This window comes from Cyprinodon tularosa, unplaced genomic scaffold (genome assembly GCF_016077235.1).
Source record: "Cyprinodon tularosa strain WSP-4 unplaced genomic scaffold, ASM1607723v1 ctg157, whole genome shotgun sequence".
NCBI classification, from domain to species: Eukaryota; Metazoa; Chordata; class Actinopteri; order Cyprinodontiformes; family Cyprinodontidae; genus Cyprinodon; species Cyprinodon tularosa.
In genome coordinates, this window is record NW_024038405.1 from 940,926 (window position 1) to 958,455 (window position 17,530).

Genomic DNA, 17,530 nt, shown 5'->3' on the forward strand with positions numbered 1-17,530 from the left:
AAGTTGCATATGTAAAGGATGCTTAGAATAGAGCTGCCTAAAATTTGACTCTGGACAAGTCTAAAATTTATCCACAACAATTTTTAGAAATGTCTTTATAAGTTACAGAGAGAAATTAAAAGTCTGCTAGCCCACTGAGCAGATAGAGCCGCTAATTAAAAATAAGACAGTTATTGGTTTTCAAAGTGTATGTGTGCATGGCCATATGATGATTTAGCCTGTCTGGGATGTACCCTGCCTTTTCTCCATAGACTGTTGGAGATGGATGGTTATCAAAGCAGACCAGAAATAGAGTATGTCACTCTTTTATAAGATGTTTTAAGAAAAGAAAAAGGTTGGAAAAGGTTTTCTTGTCTTACTTTGGGGCTGTGGGTTTATTTCTTTGTTTGAAGGAAAAAAAATACTTGCAGGGTGATGTCTAACTGCTGGTAAATGAAGCGTTGACTCCAGTAGCAAAATCTACCCCCTCTTTTCCTCTTAACTGTTTGTCTCTTAAATTTGACATGGCTCTGGGTTCAGAGGCAGGGCTCTATGACTATTCCCCTCTAGAGTCCTGCTTGCTTTGTGCTTACACTATTTTATATATATATATATATATATATATATATATATATATATATATATGGACTTTACGTTTGAGGAGTCTGATAGCATTGATACAGATTTTTTTTCTCCCTGATTATTTTAGTTTTCTTGGTCTGAAATTTCTTTAAAGACCAATTTTCTTTATAGGTACCAATAGGTGGGTACCTATAAAAACAAGCCACAATCATCACAGGCCCTCCAGCATTCATGAGGTGCAGTTTAACAAAATTATTCTTTATATATCAAACCCAGCTGGAGTAGGGATCACAGATGGACTCAAATGTTTTTTTCCTTGCACTAAGCTTTTTATAATATCCTGCTGAAAAAGCTGTGGAAAACAACTTCTGTAACTTTAGAAAGCTTCCCCAGGCTATATTTTTTGAGTATTTTCATATTTTTTATTTTATTTATTGAAAATCATATATATGAATGCTTGAAAGGTGACCTTATGCAATTGTGCTTGAAAGTTTACATAGCCTTCCAATAAAGGCAGAAAAAAATCAGCTGCCAGTAAAATGAATTGAAGTTTTGTTGCACAATCACTGAAATCAGGTGTTTTCTGTAATGTTCAGGAAATGCTCAGTCAGACTTCTGCACCTGTTTTGAGCATTGTACTTAAATCTGTCTGTCTGTCTTTTTTTTTTTTTTTTTGAGAATTATGTTTTAAAAAAAATTTTAAATCTATATTTTATGAAATTATCATTTAGTCATATTTATTACTTTTTCAGTTTTGTGTTATTTTAATTACTAGTCATTTTCTTAAATGGTAGAGTGTTTAAACTTTCAATCACAGCTGTAGTTCTTGTCTAGAGAACTGATAATGTTAAAATTGATCATGGATAGAATCTCTCTTTCTGTCATGGGAAAGCAGGGGGGGGGTCATGATTAAGTCAAATCTCTAACAGTTCTTTCTATTGCTTATTTTCATGACAAGTCTATGAAGACTGCTTTCCCTGTTCTGTGCACATTCTTAAAAATTGCATAGTAAAATTTAAATGGTTGTGATAGACTATTACACTTAAGGTTTAGAGATGAATTGCTGTTTTTTTTCCAAGATTCAAAATTTTACCAACTTTAATTTTACAATCCAAATATTCAAATGTGCTAAGATTAATTTAATTACTCCAGGACTTAAATTCTTCAAAACAAATATTTATGAAACCCTTTATTTTAGAACCACTTTAGATTGAGATAATTTTGAAAATAGCTAATTTTATAAAGATGGAATGAATAAAAAATTTAAAGCAAATCAAGACGCAGCTGTATTTTGTATAATCCCATATAGATGTGATTATCAGAAGGCTGATGTGTTTCATTATAGGGAAGACCCTAAAAAAATCTAGTAAGTGACGTCATGAGGTCTTCCGTTTCTTTGTTTGGCCTCCCTCCAGGCCACACCCCCTCTGCCTACTCCACCATAAAGCAGCCAGGCTGTGTGTGTGCTCCAGTTTTACTCCAGTCTGTGGACAGCAGGTGCTCTGCGCTCTGAGGATAATGCCAACATTGCGCCTGTGTTCGCTTTACGCACTGCCTTCCAGGTTACACTCGCAGGTTTTCATGTCTTAATATTTTTCATGCCACAAAGATGCCTTTTCCGCCGATCAGCCTCCAGCAGCGGATCTCCTCTCCTGGCAGGGATCTATTTGGGAAAAAGAAGGCCAACTCAGACCACCCTCTGACTGATCCAACCGGCAAATCGGGATCCGAGAAGGAAAAACAGTCCAGTTCTTGGACATCAGCACACCTAAGGAATCTAGGATGGAGATCACAGCAGGAGAAGAATAAATGCCAAGCTCAGAAATCCAGTTCTGGTCAAGAAACTCAGGGAAAGTGCTCCTGGCTATCGGTACCCAAACCACAAGACCCTTCTCTGGGAATAAGGCGCTCCAGTTCCATGGACTCCGCCAGACATCTCAGTGGAAAAGAGGAGAAAAAGAAGGAGATTCAGTTCTCTCTCAGTCTAACCCCTGAAGCCATTCTAGTTATTAAAAAACGAAATCTGGAAAAACAGATGATGGCCAAACAGCAGAAGTGCTGCGCCTCCGCTGACTTTCGGCACCGTCGTGTTTTCCCGTCCAAAAAGGCGCACGGCGCGTCCAAGTGCTGCGCACCTGGCGCCAAGGCGGAGAGCGCGGAGCAGGACATCACAGCTATAGTTAAAATATCTTTGCTGAACGATCAGTACAAGTACGATGATGTGGAGTACGAGGACGAGGACGGAGATGTGGATGAGACTGTTGTAAGGAAATGTAAAGAGTGGCTGAAAGGAGTGGAGAACGCAGCTGCTTTGGGGAAAGCAGACAAACTTTCAGCACTTCCGCACCTTAAAGGCTGCTAACATTTGACTTCAAATCCTTCTTAATCTTAAATTGAGAAAAAAGGATGAATTAAACAAGTATTATCCGTTTTTTTCTTCAGGTTTCATGCAAATAATATACTGGATATACAAGAATGTCAGCTGATTTCAAAAGATGTCTCTTTGTGATGATGTTATCTTTGGCAAAAAGAGCAAAATACTTTTGAAAAAGTTTATTTGGATCTTATATTCTGCTTTTTAATCGCTACTCAAGTTTTTTTTTTTTTTTTTTCCAAGAGTAGAAGGATTTGTGAGGCGTCTGCAGACTGAATGAGGGGTCAGTGGAGGCACCTAAAGCTCTCCTTTTGTGTTAGGGAACAATAAACTGTTGGAGAACATGAGTGCTGCTGACTGAGACTCAGCCTGGGTTTGGTACTTTCCTTTTCATCTCTAATTTAAGGCAAATTCAGTTAAAAAGGGACTTCAAATAAGAAGATTGAACCACATCAAAAAAGAACTCTCTTATTAAAAATATATATATTTTTTAATTAATGCCTTTTTTTTTTCTAAACATATGGACATCATCCAAGGTGTTTATACAACAATATGTACCACTGATGTCAGCACATTTGACAATTCTGAACACAGAAACAAATTAAAGTCAGACGTGGATGTTTAATTTGAAATGATAATTTTAAAACATGCTAATCTTTCTGCATATGTTGTCCTGGACAGGGATGGTAAGATAGAAGAAGTGCAGGTACAATAATTAGTAAATTAGTTGGACGGAAGAATAGATGGAGGGAGGATGAAAGACACCCCAAGAAAAATAAAAAAAGCATTTCAAGATTTAAAAGAAAACAAAATATCCATCATACTTTAGTTAATTTGTCCCAATTTGTGTAAATCCTGATGAACTGTTAAACCATTGTCTCATAAAAAAATAACACACTTACGTCCATACTTTGAAAAATTAAAACATGCTTGACAAAATTAAATAGTTTTAATTTGAAATCTATTTAAAAATGTGCATATAATCTGAATTTGCCCTATTTATTAATGACCAATTATCTGTATGGTCATATATGTTCTCAGATGAAGTGTCTTTTTCATTTTTAAGTAAAAAGAAAACTGAATGTTTTAAATAACTTTTGTTCTTTTGCTGATGTCTCTTACCCAGACTGCATTTTTATAAAGGCTCTTTGTTTCTTCTGTGCAGCTACCTGGAGCCATTTGGGCATTAGCATTTTAAGCTTCTTAGATGTCCCGTTAAGCAGGGTTGGCCAGTGTGCTGCATGCCCAATGCCCAGGTGAACAATCCCTTCAGCTACCATATGATGTTAGATTAAACTTAATATACCACTAATGTTTACACAAAAATTACACTATATTATTTTCTGCATCTCTGTTTCAAAGTGAGGTATTTTTTGCAGGTTTTATCCTGACGTACTCTGTTGTTTTCTGTTATGAGAACTTTGCTTTTACCCTGGATGTGTGCTTCTCAGGGAAAAACAGCTGATCAGGAAAAATGGTGGCGAAGTACAGCCAATGTCAATGGAAGAGCAATAAAGTTATAAAAGGAGTTTCTCTTCTGTGTTTATTAATTTTACCGTGGTATATACGGTTGTACATAGTAGAACATGAAACAAGTCAAAGTCTAAGTGAAATGGGACAAAATGTCCATTTGCTTTTTAAAAATGTGTTTGTGTGCAAGGCGAAGGTTCTTTTAGCCACTCTCCAGCTGTTTCTACAAACAATAGTATCTTAGAGGCTGTCGGACAGAATAAGTTAGCTTGCTGTGTTGAAAATACTCCCACTGCATCAGCTTAAAACAGCTGTTTTAAGCTGATGCTTACATAAATCTACCACTGATATGGTATTCAATGGGAGTTGGTTGGATAACGATCAAGCACTGGGATTTCTTATAATAAAATTTAGTCAAATGAGTTGGAATCACAGACAGTCTACAGGCAGGGGTAAAATTACATATATTTGTAAAGAAAACTGTGCTGGTATCAAATTCCTGTGGTAATTTCCTCGGATATGTAGAAAAAATGGTGTCCAAGTTTAAGATGCTGATTTTAAGTTTAGTTGAGGAATTTTGAGATCATCTCATTTTATCCACTTTGTTCCATGCACTGATAGCACAGGGAACCAAATGATTCAAATAATACGTTTCCAGCATTGCATTGGTTAAAGTGTTTGTTTGAGAGCCTTATTCTGAGTTCTTACTAAATTGTTCATATCATTGTTCTCAAAAAGAATCATCTTCACTCAATCTGACCATAAAAGACATTGTCTAGAAGCAGAGATGGCAAAAGTACTCACTTTCCGTACTTGAGTAAAAGTACAGATACTTGTGTTAAAAAATACTCTGTTACTTTTACTTGAGTAAAGAAGTTTAATCAGTACTTCCACTTTTACCAAAGTACAGGCTTGTAAATTTACTTAAAGTATAAAAGTAAAAATAGAAACCACTTTTTTCATGCCGTTGCCTACATTTTAAATGGATGTCTGCCAATAGGTCTAGATCTCCGTTGTGTTCATTTTCAATCATCTCGTCGTCCATACTACTATGCTAACGCCACCGCCACCAAGCTGCAATGATTTGCCGCGAATGAATACCGCCAAATCTATCGATTCATCTTGTAGTGGTGCGTCAAATGCAACGTAGATTCCCATCCAATTAGATTGAATTTGGTATTGATGACGTGAAAAATAATAACGGTAACTCCATTGAAATGATTCAAAACTAAAGTAACGAGCCAGTTTTTTAAAATGTAAGGAGTAGAAGGTACAGATATTTGTGTAAAAATGTAAGGAGTAGAAGTAAAAAGTCGCCATAAAAATAAGTAGTAAAGTTAAGTAAAAATATCAGAAAAATCTACTTGAGTACAGTAACGAAGTATTTGTACTTCGTTACTTCCCATCTCTGTCTAGAAGGCATTAGCTTGTCCGTTAAGACAGCTACTGATTCTATCTAAGATAAAGGTGTCTATTCGGTCTAGACCTCTTTTTCTCAATCTTATCAGTCTGCATAGACTCAGTCTCTGTACACAGCAAGGGTATCATCATCTTCCAGATTATAATCAACTAAGATCTTGGAGGTTCTTGGGTTGTTCTTCAGCATCATCATTTCATTTTATCTAAGTGGGACAACTTGAGTCAGATGGTTGAAGCTTGGACAAAAGTGAGCAGCACAACAAAATGGCAACACTTACCAAATCTGGTTTTGAAAGGAGGAAGAGACACTTGATTCTGAAGTGGACTTCCCTGAAAGCCAGGTCTTAAACTCAGATCACTTTAAAAGTGTGCACTTATATAATATTTCCTGTTCAAATGAAATGTCCCATTTCTGGATATCACCCTGGTCAAACATTCAGCCAGAATTATGCCAGGATCTTTGGGAATGCTGCAGAAGTGTACAGCTTCTCTGCAGCTGCATACTAAATTTGTTTTAGGAAATATTTGTCATAACAAATTTTAATCAACAATATACTTTTAATCAGACCTGCCTACATCATCTAGACTTTGGATCTGGTCGGTTTGATAGTGTCAGCTGTTTTAGGGCTAAAAACAGCTGCACTAAAGAGGAAACAATGAGACGACCCAAAAAAACAAGAATGGTTTTGCAGGTGAAGGCAGCAGAGCTTCTTATTTTCCCCTTCGTTAAAAAAATATATATATTTTGACTGCCTCTCTCTAGTTTCTCCTTTGACCAAGGTTGATGTCACAACTGGTAGCATGAGGCGATAAATGGACCCAAGAGTTTGCACAGGAGAACGGTCTACCCGAGGTTCTTTACCCATCAAAAGGACCAGTATCTGCTCCTTCATACAAGGAGGAACAGGATGAATGCAACTTGAACCCTATAATGTGACTTTAAGAAGGCCAATAGCTGGAATGTCCCTGACCAAATCATGAGACAGTCTTCACGAGAGTGACCCGAGGGCCCGATGGTCTCTAGTAATCTCTGTGTATTCAAACTATTGAGTACCACTTTGATTTGCTACAAGAGCATTTCAGGAAACTGGACCAGCCTGCAGCATCGGTTTTTCAGCATCACTGTCTCTGTGACTTTAGATGAAAACCGCTGTGGTTTAATTATTTTAATTATAATCTAATAATGTGGTATTCATTTGTTCCAAACACATTCCATAACTAGCATGACTTTTATTAGTAATGTAAGTGTACATCTAACTTGGAACCTGTATGGGCTAGAAAGATACCTGCAATAAATTAAAATTCCTTCATCCAATTTTGTTAGGAAAATCCCTGAAGTTTTATTTAGGAATATCAATCTACCTTGAAAACCCCTCCCAACTCCAATGCATGATTAAATACCCAAATTAAGAACTTCCATGCCCAAAATAAATAAATGTAAACTTCTAACAAGAATCACATGAAAGTCAATTCTATCCACAGGTAATATATCCCATTTGTATTTAATGGTTTATATAAACATAAAAGTAGACTAGGTGTTTTCCAAAGGAGGAAACCCAGTTTTATGTTGTGTGAGATTCCATTCTACAACCTTTCATAATAGATGCATGCAAATTACTGTTGTCACTGTTGCTTTTGTAAATGCATACAACTCTAGTGACTGAAAACATGAATGTCCATTTCTTCACCTTAAGATTCGGCCAGCAGTACTGTAATTATTTAGAGATCATTTTAAGGTTTATAATAGAAGGGTCCAACACAGTGCATTGCTTTGGTTCTCAGCAACAGTATGTTGAGTAATTAAACACTCCTGCTACATATAAAGCCCCTTGCTCTGGACAGGCACTCTCATTCAGGGTCACAGCAGATGTTCCAGTCACATGGGTTCAGACTGGGATCATGTCAGAGCCAACACAGTGTGTACCAGGGCCTGTTTGGTTCTCAGTGTCTCATGTAAGGATATTATCATCTGGTTTGTTAACCAAAAGTTATGTAATCCTCTCTACTATTGTGTCTTTTCAATTGTGGCCTTGTCTGTATGTCTCAGCCTCTTATTCAGCTGAGTCTGAATTAAGCCTGAAGCCAAACTACATGTATTTGACTGTCAGTATCTAGGGGCTACTGGTTGCTCTATTACCTTTAAAGCAAAAGGAATGCTTTCGAAAAAAGGACTTCAGTATTAATTATTGTTTATTTCTTCATTTTTTCATGATTTCATTATTGTCACAGACTTAAGTATCCAATCCTTTTCTATTATCTATTTTGGTCTGAAATGCAAATCTGGCCCATCCTTTTTTGGATAACAAATGAAAAGGAAATCACTGCAGTGCTCTTTAGTAATAGATCGGTTTCTAGGTCGGTGTTGAAGCCCAGTCGCACAGCAACATTATCTGGAGCAGATTTAAAGTGACAGAGAGAAGAACAGATGGCTGCTGCCTCCGCCTCATCATTAACACTCTGCAAGCAGCACTAACAATTGCAGAATTGCAGTCCCTTATTGCCCTCACACTGATAGTATTTATGTAGTAGTCTTTATTTAACAACTGAACTAGCCTAAGATAAAAACGGATGCTTCCTGCTGCTCTCTATTAAGTGACAAAGACATTTCTGAAGAATTGAGTGACATCAGACTCTTACCATCTAAAGCTAAAACCTGTCTTCATTCATGAGTTAGGACAAAAAAGCATTAAGCTGTTCTCCATCTTTGTCATCTCTGCCAGCCTTTTTACACAGCCTGTAAAATTTCTGATGTTTAGCATCCAATTTGGTGTCAAACTAATGTGGTTTACACTTTTATCTCACATAAAATCTAGAAACTGTGTCACACATTAATATTCACTTCCAATTCAGTACCTTAGAACCACATTCACCCACATCTACAGCTTTGAAGTCATTTAAATTATATGTTGCAGATTCTTTATTGATTTAGGTCTGAACTTTGGCTACGCTGGCTGGTTGTTTATGGTTGTTTTCCTACAGGAAAGAAGTTCTTTATCCAGTTTGAAGATTTTCTACCAGCATTGTTATGTTTTAATTGAATTCTAAGTCTGTAACTGCTAAATAAAACTACAGCTGGATGACTTTACCCCTTTACTTAAGTCTAATTCGTTGTGTTCATTTCTGCTGTGCTTCATACTTTTCTTAGCACCTTCTAGCACATGTTTACTGTGTCTTTTATATGGTTTGTGGTGACCTGCAGCCAGGAGTTTGTATGGCCTTGTTGCTGTTTTGGGTAATATTTTTCCTGCCTTCAAATTTTCCTACCTGAGCTGTGAAGCTCCTCCAGAATTACCTTTGCCCTTTTACCAGCTTTACTGTTAAGGTGTTCAGCCATGTGATGGCAGGTTTTTTTCCCCTCTCTTGTCATAATCTCTTAATTTTTAACTGTGTTCACTTGTGTTTGTCTATTACATAAAATCTTAATAAAGTACCCTGATGTTTTTTGTTGTAAAGGAACATATAGTCATAAGTTTTCAAGTCATCGTATCTGCTAATTCTTTTCTTCCATCCTTCATATCTTACTGTAGGTAAAGTTATGTATTGTAAATGCTGAGGCATGTTGAGTATCAGGTAATATGATAAGGGCTCTCTGGGAGAGTAGGTGGACTTACTCCTCCTGCTTTTATTTCTGGCTCTTTTATTGCCTTGCTAAAACAGAAGATATCTGCGGTGTGGGAGGATGCTCTTGGCTGACAAGAAGGATTACCAAAAATGAGCAAGACAGATTCCTGTTTTTTGTTCTTTTTTTAGAATGTTAACCATTTCCATTCTACAACATTCAGTCTTTTGATACAAAGCTAATGAAGTCACAGAGAGAGAGCTGGAGAGAGAGAATGAGGCCGAATCAATATAGTAGCACAAATCTCCAAATAATGACACTTCTCAAGTATTTTTTTATATCTTATCAAAAAGCTAATGTGAAGCAATGTATTCAAAATGCTAAAATATGAGTAATATTAAAAGCATATAATAGAAAGATATATGATCTGCAGAAGGAGCTGAGGTCTTCGATCATCAATTTGAGGATCTACAGTCTCTAATAAGTACTGATCTGTAATCAGTAATTATTTCTGCTTCATGACTCCTAAACCAACCTAACTGGATGGTTTAGATTGATCTTTACCTATCTAACAGCGCCATCCTGTGTTATCTTTGAAGATGCACAGCCTCTGTAATACTCATCTTCACAAATGTAACCAAATGTAACATTTTAGGTCGCTATATGTGTTTAAGGATAGATTTGGACAATTAAGGGCAAGGGTTTTGAACAAAAAAGCAGCTGTAAGAAAAAAAAACCCTCATTATTTCTTTTATATTTGTGATGTTTTATATTATTAAATGAAGGTTCGAGACAAAAAAAAATTAGACCACAACAAAATGATAGCTGGCCCTTATTTCATTTTTCCTTGAGATAATGGGAAAAAAATTGCATGGGTACACGGGTCATAAAAGGTAGGTTTAAGGTCATCAAAACATCGGCCATAGATCTTATAGATGTCTTTTAAATTATTTATAAAAATTTCTGAACAACATTTTTAGCTTACATATAGTTACTGCAAGTTTCCTGTGTTACCTGATGTCTAACTATGCCCTTCTTTCCTGAAATTTGAGACAAATTTGGGAATACCAGACACTGCAAATATATTCTTACCTTTGTAGGTCGGGGATTATTTATGGCTTCATCATGGTCTTTAGCAAACACTGGGGGACAGCAGAGAGTTCTCTCTGTAGCCATAAAGCATCTACAGTGGAAACAATTATGCATCTAAAAAATATAAGAGAGGACCAGGTTATTTAAATCTTTAGAAACAACTATCAGTGTTTTAAAAACAAATATGTGTTTTAGTTGAAGCCAAGCGGGAGATTTTAGTTAAAAGTTTAGCTGCAGCGTTTTGGATCCGCTGAAGTTAATTGAGGGACTGTTTCTATGTTCCAGCATTGCACTAATATAATCTGCTAGAAAAAAGAAAAAAAGTCAGTTTCAATTAACCAGTTTGTGAAAGAAGGGATTTGCTTTTGGATATGATTCAAATATGGTATAACAGACAAAAATGTATATATATATATATATATATATATATATATATATATATATATATATATATAAATAAAAGCAACACATAAACAACACAATATAACTTGAATAAAATCAAACATTTGTGAAATCAAGCTGTCTACTTAGAAAGCAACACTGATTGATAATTGATTTCACATGCTGTTGTGCAATTGGAATAGACATCAGGTGGAAATTAGTGGCGATTAGCAAGACTCAAGTGGTTCTGTAGGTGGGGACCACATCTCTGTACCTATACTTTCTGGCTGATGTTGTGGTCACTTTTGAATGTTGATGGTGCTTTCACACTCATGGTAGCATGATATGGACCTTACAACCCACACATTTGGCTCAGGTAGGGAAGCTCTTCCAGGACGGCACATCAAGCTGTGGCCAGAAGGTTTGCTGTGTCTGTCAGCATAGTATCCATAGGCTGGATGTGCTACCAGGAGACAGGCCAGTAATCCAGGACTTGGAGGAGGCCGTAGGAGAGTAACAAACCAGCAACAGGACCGCTACCTCCCCCTTTGTGCAAGCAGTAACAGGAGGAGCACTGCCAGAGTCCTGCATAGGTATTTCAGAAAGCCCCAAATATCTATGGATCTACATAAACTGTTAGAAACGGACTCCATGAGGATGGTATGAGGGCCCAACGTCCACAGTTGGGGATTGTGCTCACAGTCCAACACCGTGCAGGGTACTTAGCATTTGGCAGAGAACACCAGGATTGGTGTGACAAAGTCTGGAGACATCATGGAGAGCGATGTGCTGCCTTTAACATCCTTCAACATGACCGGTTTGGAATGACTGCCATTAGGTACTGAGATGAGATCCTCAGACCTCTTGTGAGACCATATCCTGGTGCGGTTGACCCTTGGTTCCTCCTAGGGCGAGACAATACTAGACCTAATGTTGCTGGAGTGTGTCAGCGCTTCCTGCAAGATGAAATCATTGAAACTATGGACTGGCGCACCCATTCCCCAGACCTGAGTCTGATTGAGCACATCTGGGACATCATGTTTCGATCCATCTACCAACATCCCATTGCACCACAGTGTGTTCAGGGGCTGGCGGATGCTTTATTCCAGGTCTGGTGGGAGATCCCTCAGGAGACCATCTGCCACAATATTGCACACAATACTGAACCCCATTTTGACCTGTTTTAAGGACATTACATCAACGATGGATCAGCCTGTAGAGTGTTTATATATATATATATATATATATATAACAGTTTTGAAGCTAACCATCAATAGGTTAAGATAAAAAGACTAAGCTTGAGCCACTTTATTAGGATGTACTTAACAGAGTGCCAATTATCTCCAGTTGTCTTTGAGGTGCTGCATGGATGTGAGATCTAGCTCATGTTTTGTCTGCTCTCCTGGCCTGAGTAATTGACTTTGATTTTGACCCGTCTGTCTCTCTTCTGTCTGGGTGTGAAGACAGCAATATGCTTCGGGGGTCCTGCATGAGAGAGATCCTTCCTTATCTTCCCCTCCTGTAAAAGTCAAGCTTCATAAGGAGGATGTAATTGTCTTCTCTAATGACTTGCACTTGGAGGGGGTGGGCCATGGGACAAAGGGAGCACAATAAAGGTTTTTAGGGGCCCTCCAGAAGAAATAGTTTGCCTTAAATTGCAGAGCAAATGAAACTGCTCTTGTTTCCTCACTTTGGATTGGCGCTCTGCCAGACAGAGGTGAGGCAGGAGCTGAGAGGACCCAGTCAAGAACACCTGCTGGGGTCTAATTGGCCCTTGCCGCAGTTAAAGGCTTCCTGTGGCTGTATGTTTACTTCTCATTTGTTCTGTGGCCTCTGTTTCCCAGCCCCTGAAACAAGAGACACTCACTTTAAATATTTATTCCCACAACTCTCTGTCTCTGTCCTTCTCTCACTGTCTCTCTGATGTCGTCTTCCATCTCTGCTCTCAAATGAAATACTTTTTTTTTTTGCTTTCATAAATATGCTTCTCTGTGACTCATGAAACAAGCACAAAAACATACTATCTATTTGCTCTCGGTTAGTCACAAAATGAGCTAATTCAATTTATAGTGTTTTTCCTGATAATGTTCCTCCACATTTTGGCCATCTCCTCAAAGTATTCATATAAAGCAGGCATCCCCAAACTCGGTCCTCGAGGGCCGCTGTCCTGCAGGTTTTAGAGGTTTCCCTGCTTTAGCACAGCTGATTATGATGACTGCAGTAGAGCAAAAGCCTGTTAATCAACTATCAATTAAAATCAGCTGTGCTGGAGCAGAGAAACATCTAAAACCTGCAGGACAGCGGGCCTTGAGGACCGAGTTTGGGGATGCCTGATATAAAGGCTATTCATAATGATCGTACCTTTACACCGTAGCTCAGTTTGCTCCCTTGTGAAAAATAGTTGAGATCTGGTGTTTATCTTTTTTTTTTTTTTTTTTTTTTTTTTACACATCATTTTGAAACAGCCAATGTGAGAATTCAGGGTGAAAAATCTAGGACTTCCATGTCTATATAGGGCAGGGAAAAACACGAAAAACTCAAAAAACTTTATAATGAACTCAGAGAACTGACAGTTCGGACAGATGATCACTGCTTTTCATTCCCCGTTGTTCATTTAACTTCACCTCCCCACAATGTGCCTGCGCCATCATTGTTGAATTGAAAGCTTAATGTTTTGACTATTTCGAAAAATTCTTTGAGATAGGGCCAAGGATGAGGGAGGTCTTGTTGGTCTCCGTCTCCCGATACGCTCTCACCTGTGTCCGACCTTTCAGACATTTCGACATCTTTTTCTGAATCCGACATTGTAGCATGGCATAGATAATTCACGTTTTCAGTTTGAAGAACACCTGCTTGCTTCTGATGATTTCCTTTAGCTAACCAATGAGTGTTTGCTTTCCACAGGTGCTGGTCATAAAATTAGAATATCATGAAAAAGTAGATTGATTTCAGTAATTCCATTTAAAAAGTGAAACTTGTATATTATATTCATACATTACATACAAACTCATATATTTCAGATGTTTATTTTGTTTAATTTTGATGATTACAAATGACAACAAATGAAAATCTCAAATTCATCATATCAGAAAATTAGAATATTGTGAAAAGGTTCAAAATTGATGGCCCCTGGTGCCACACTCTAATCAGCTAATTAACTCAAACCACCTGCAAAAGCCTTTAAATGGTCTTTCAGTCTAGTTCTATAGGCTACACAATCATGGGGAAGACTGCTGACTTGACAGTTGTCCAAAAGACGACCATCGACACCTTGCACAAGGAGGGCAAGACACAAAAGGTCATCGCTAAAGAGGCTGGCTGTTCACAGAGCTCAGTGTCCAAGCACATTAATAGAGAGGCGAAGGGAAGGAAAAGATGTGGTCGAAAAAAGTGTACAAGCAAGAGAGATAACCGCACCCTGGAGAGGATTGTGAAACAAAACCCATTCAAAAATGTGGGGGAGATTCACAAAGAGTGGACTGCAGCTGGAGTGAGTGCTTCAAGAACCACCACACACAGACGTATGAAAGACATGGGTTTCTGCTGTCGCATTCCTTGTGTCAAGCCACTCTTGAACCACAGACAGCGTCAGAAGCGTCTTGCCTGGGCTAAAGAGAAACAGGACTGGACTGCTGGTGAGTGGTCCAAAGTCATGTTCTCTGATGAAAGTAAATTTTGCATTTCCTTTGGAAATCAAGGTCCCAGAGTCTGGAGGAAAAGAAGAGAGGCACTTCATCCACGTTGCTTGAAGTCCAGTGTAAAGTTTCCACAGTCAGTGATGGTTTGGGGTGCCATGTCATCTGCTGGTGTTGGTCCATTGTGTTTTCTGAGGTCCAGGGTCAACGCAGCCACATACCAGGAAGTTTTAGAGCACTTCATGCTTCCTGCAGCTGACCAACTTTTTGGAGATGCAGATTTCATTTTCCAACAGGACTTGGCACCTGCACACAGTGCCAAAGCTACCAGTACCTGGTTGAAGGACCATGGTATCCCTGTTCTTAATTGGCCAGCAAACTCTCCTGACCTTAACCCCATAGAAAATCTATGGGGTATTGTGAAGAAGAAGATGCAATACACCAGACCCAACAATTCAGAAGAGCTAAAAGCCACTATTAGAGCAACCTGGGCTATCATAACACCTGAGCAGTGCCACAGACTGATCGACTCCATGCCACGCCGCATTGCTGCAGTAATACAGGCCAAAGGAGGCCCAACTAAATACTGAGTGCTGTACATGCTCATACTTTTCATGTTCATACTTTTCAGTTGGCCAACATTTCTATAAATCCTTTGTTTTTATTGGTCTTCAGTAATATTCTAATTTTCTGATATGATGAATTTGAGATTTTCATTTGTTGTCATTTGTAATCATCAAAATTAAACAAAATAAACATCTGAAATATATGAGTTTGTATGTAATGTATGAATATAATATACAAGTTTCACTTTTTAAATGGAATTACTGAAATCAATCTACTTTTTCATGATATTCTAATTTTATGACCAGCACCTGTATGACTCATCCAATTACACTAGTTTTCACTAGATGTGGATGGCACCAATAATCTGCATTGGATGGCGCACATGACGTGAAATAAATATTTATGAACATAAACTGAAGCCATGAGTAACGAGCAATGTTAGTTTTAAAAATGTAAGGAATAGAAAGTACAGATACTTGTGTAAAAATGTAATGAGTAGAAGTCAGAAGTAGGAAGAACAATAAGTAATGGAGTAAAGTATAGATACCTAAAAAGTGTACTGAAACAGAGTAACGAAGTATTTTTGCTTTGTTACTTGACACCTCTATTCTAAAGGTCTGCAAGGTAATCAGGTCTCTGTGAGAAAATTGCACTCAGTAACACAATATAAAATTTATTTTTATTTTTTTTATGATATATCAACCAGTTTTGATACCCTCTGTCTTTTAGAAAATAGATTAGTTATTTCATAATCAGTGGCTGTATTTACTCAGATTATCTTTGCTTGATACTTAGAAGCAAAAGCAGAAGCATCCATAAAGGTTCAAATGCTGTTTTCACAGAATTGCATGTTACGCTTACACTTAAAGGGTAGAAGGAAATACTGGTGGAGATGAAATAATTGATGCTCGCAAGAAGGGCCTCAAGCCAAACATTGCTGATCTTTATATTTTTACATGCAATAATTGCCAAGGCAATGCTTTTTTCAATATATTTTTTTCTTTGGAATTGAACTATTGCTTCCTGTCATCCCTCTGTTTTTAGGTTGGGATTCTATAGAATTTTAATATTTTTTTTCATTAATTACATAAGGCTTTTTATATGATATTTGCATAAGTTGTAACTTGCAGATTTTGGACAAGAAAAGAAATGTGAGAAATAAAACAGCTGTTTTGGCAACTTCTACATGTGAAATCCAGATGGCCCACAAACAAACATGAATAGACAGCAGTCCCTCCTGCCTATGCCGCCCGGCTGTACCATAAGCACATTCCCCGGGTCTATGAGAAATACTGAAAATAAAAGCAATTAGAGATGAAGTCAAACGGAGAGTTTGCAAATCCCCTGGTTACGTTTTTGAATAACAAGGCAATTTATCCAACCTGCCTGGATTTTATTTGCTCAATATTAGCTGGGATGATTTATAAGACAGTTGGAGTAGTAATTTTCTATCTTTGTGACCATCTGCTCATAGTCATTTTAATGTGTTGAATTTCACACCTGTGTATAACAGATCCTCAAAATTAAATTGACCAAACAACAACATGTCTATCTGTATTACATTCATTTTGATGAGAGGAATATGTTAGTCAAGTTAAATTGTCTTTAGAGGTGGTTTTAACCATACCAAAACAACTGAATGTTTTTTTGTTTTTTGTTTTTTAGCATTATTATTATTATTATTATTATTGAACATATGCAGATACACAGTCCAACAACCATGCTTCTCCACCTATGCTGTCTGCAGCTGATTGGGTTTGTACAGATCCTGCAACCTGCTACACTGTCTTGTGAGTAAACGAGACCTCGCTTAAAGAGCTCTCGATCAAGCAGGTTTTGCACCCAGCAGGCAAAGTGCTCTATCACCCGACTGTGCTGCCTCATCGGGTGTGAGCTGAATAGCACTATGGCTGCTCTGGAGATGTAACACACCATTAACAATATCCCAACAACAACTCAAATCGCGTGAGCAGTTGACACACATCACAGAAAGCAAATTAGTCAGGCTGCTGCAAACTGGGAATGCAATAAAACCAAACTAATGGTAAACGCAGAATCATTTCAATGTGTGTTTACTGAAGGGACATATAGCATGTATATACACTCACCGGCCACTTTATTAGGTACCCCATGCTAGTAACGGGTTGGACCCCCTTTTGCCTTCAGAACTGCCTCAATTCTTCATGGCATAGATTCAAAAAGGTGCTGGAAGCATTCCTCGGGGAGTTTGGTCCACATTGACAGGATGGCATCATACAGTTGCCGCAGATTTGTCGGCTGCACATCCATGATGCGAATCTCCCGTTCCACCACATCCCAAAGATGCTCTATTGGATTGAGATCTGGTGACTGTGGAGGCCATTTGAGTACAGTGAACTCATTGTCATGTTCAAGAAACCAGTCTGAGAGGATTCCAGCTTTATGACATGGCGCATTATCCTGCTGAAAGTAGCCATCAGAAGTTGGGTACAT

At 38.0% G+C, this 17,530-nt stretch overlaps 1 protein-coding gene across 1 annotated transcript; it reads left to right on the top strand.

The window, feature by feature from the left end:
* Positions 1–2,007: 2,007 nt before the first annotated feature.
* prr18 (proline rich 18) lies at positions 2,008–4,463 on the top strand. Its single transcript, XM_038280157.1, has one exon. It carries the CDS (start codon positions 2,171–2,173, stop codon positions 2,921–2,923), a length of 753 nt encoding a protein of 250 aa, XP_038136085.1. The 5' UTR covers positions 2,008–2,170; the 3' UTR covers positions 2,924–4,463.
* Positions 4,464–17,530: the final 13,067 nt, after the last annotated feature.

Bases quoted from the DNA above. Each gene is read 5' to 3' on its own strand.
- prr18 (XM_038280157.1), top strand. From the start codon at position 2,171: ATGCCTTTTCCGCCGATCAGCCTCCAGCAGCGGATCTCCTCTCCTGGC.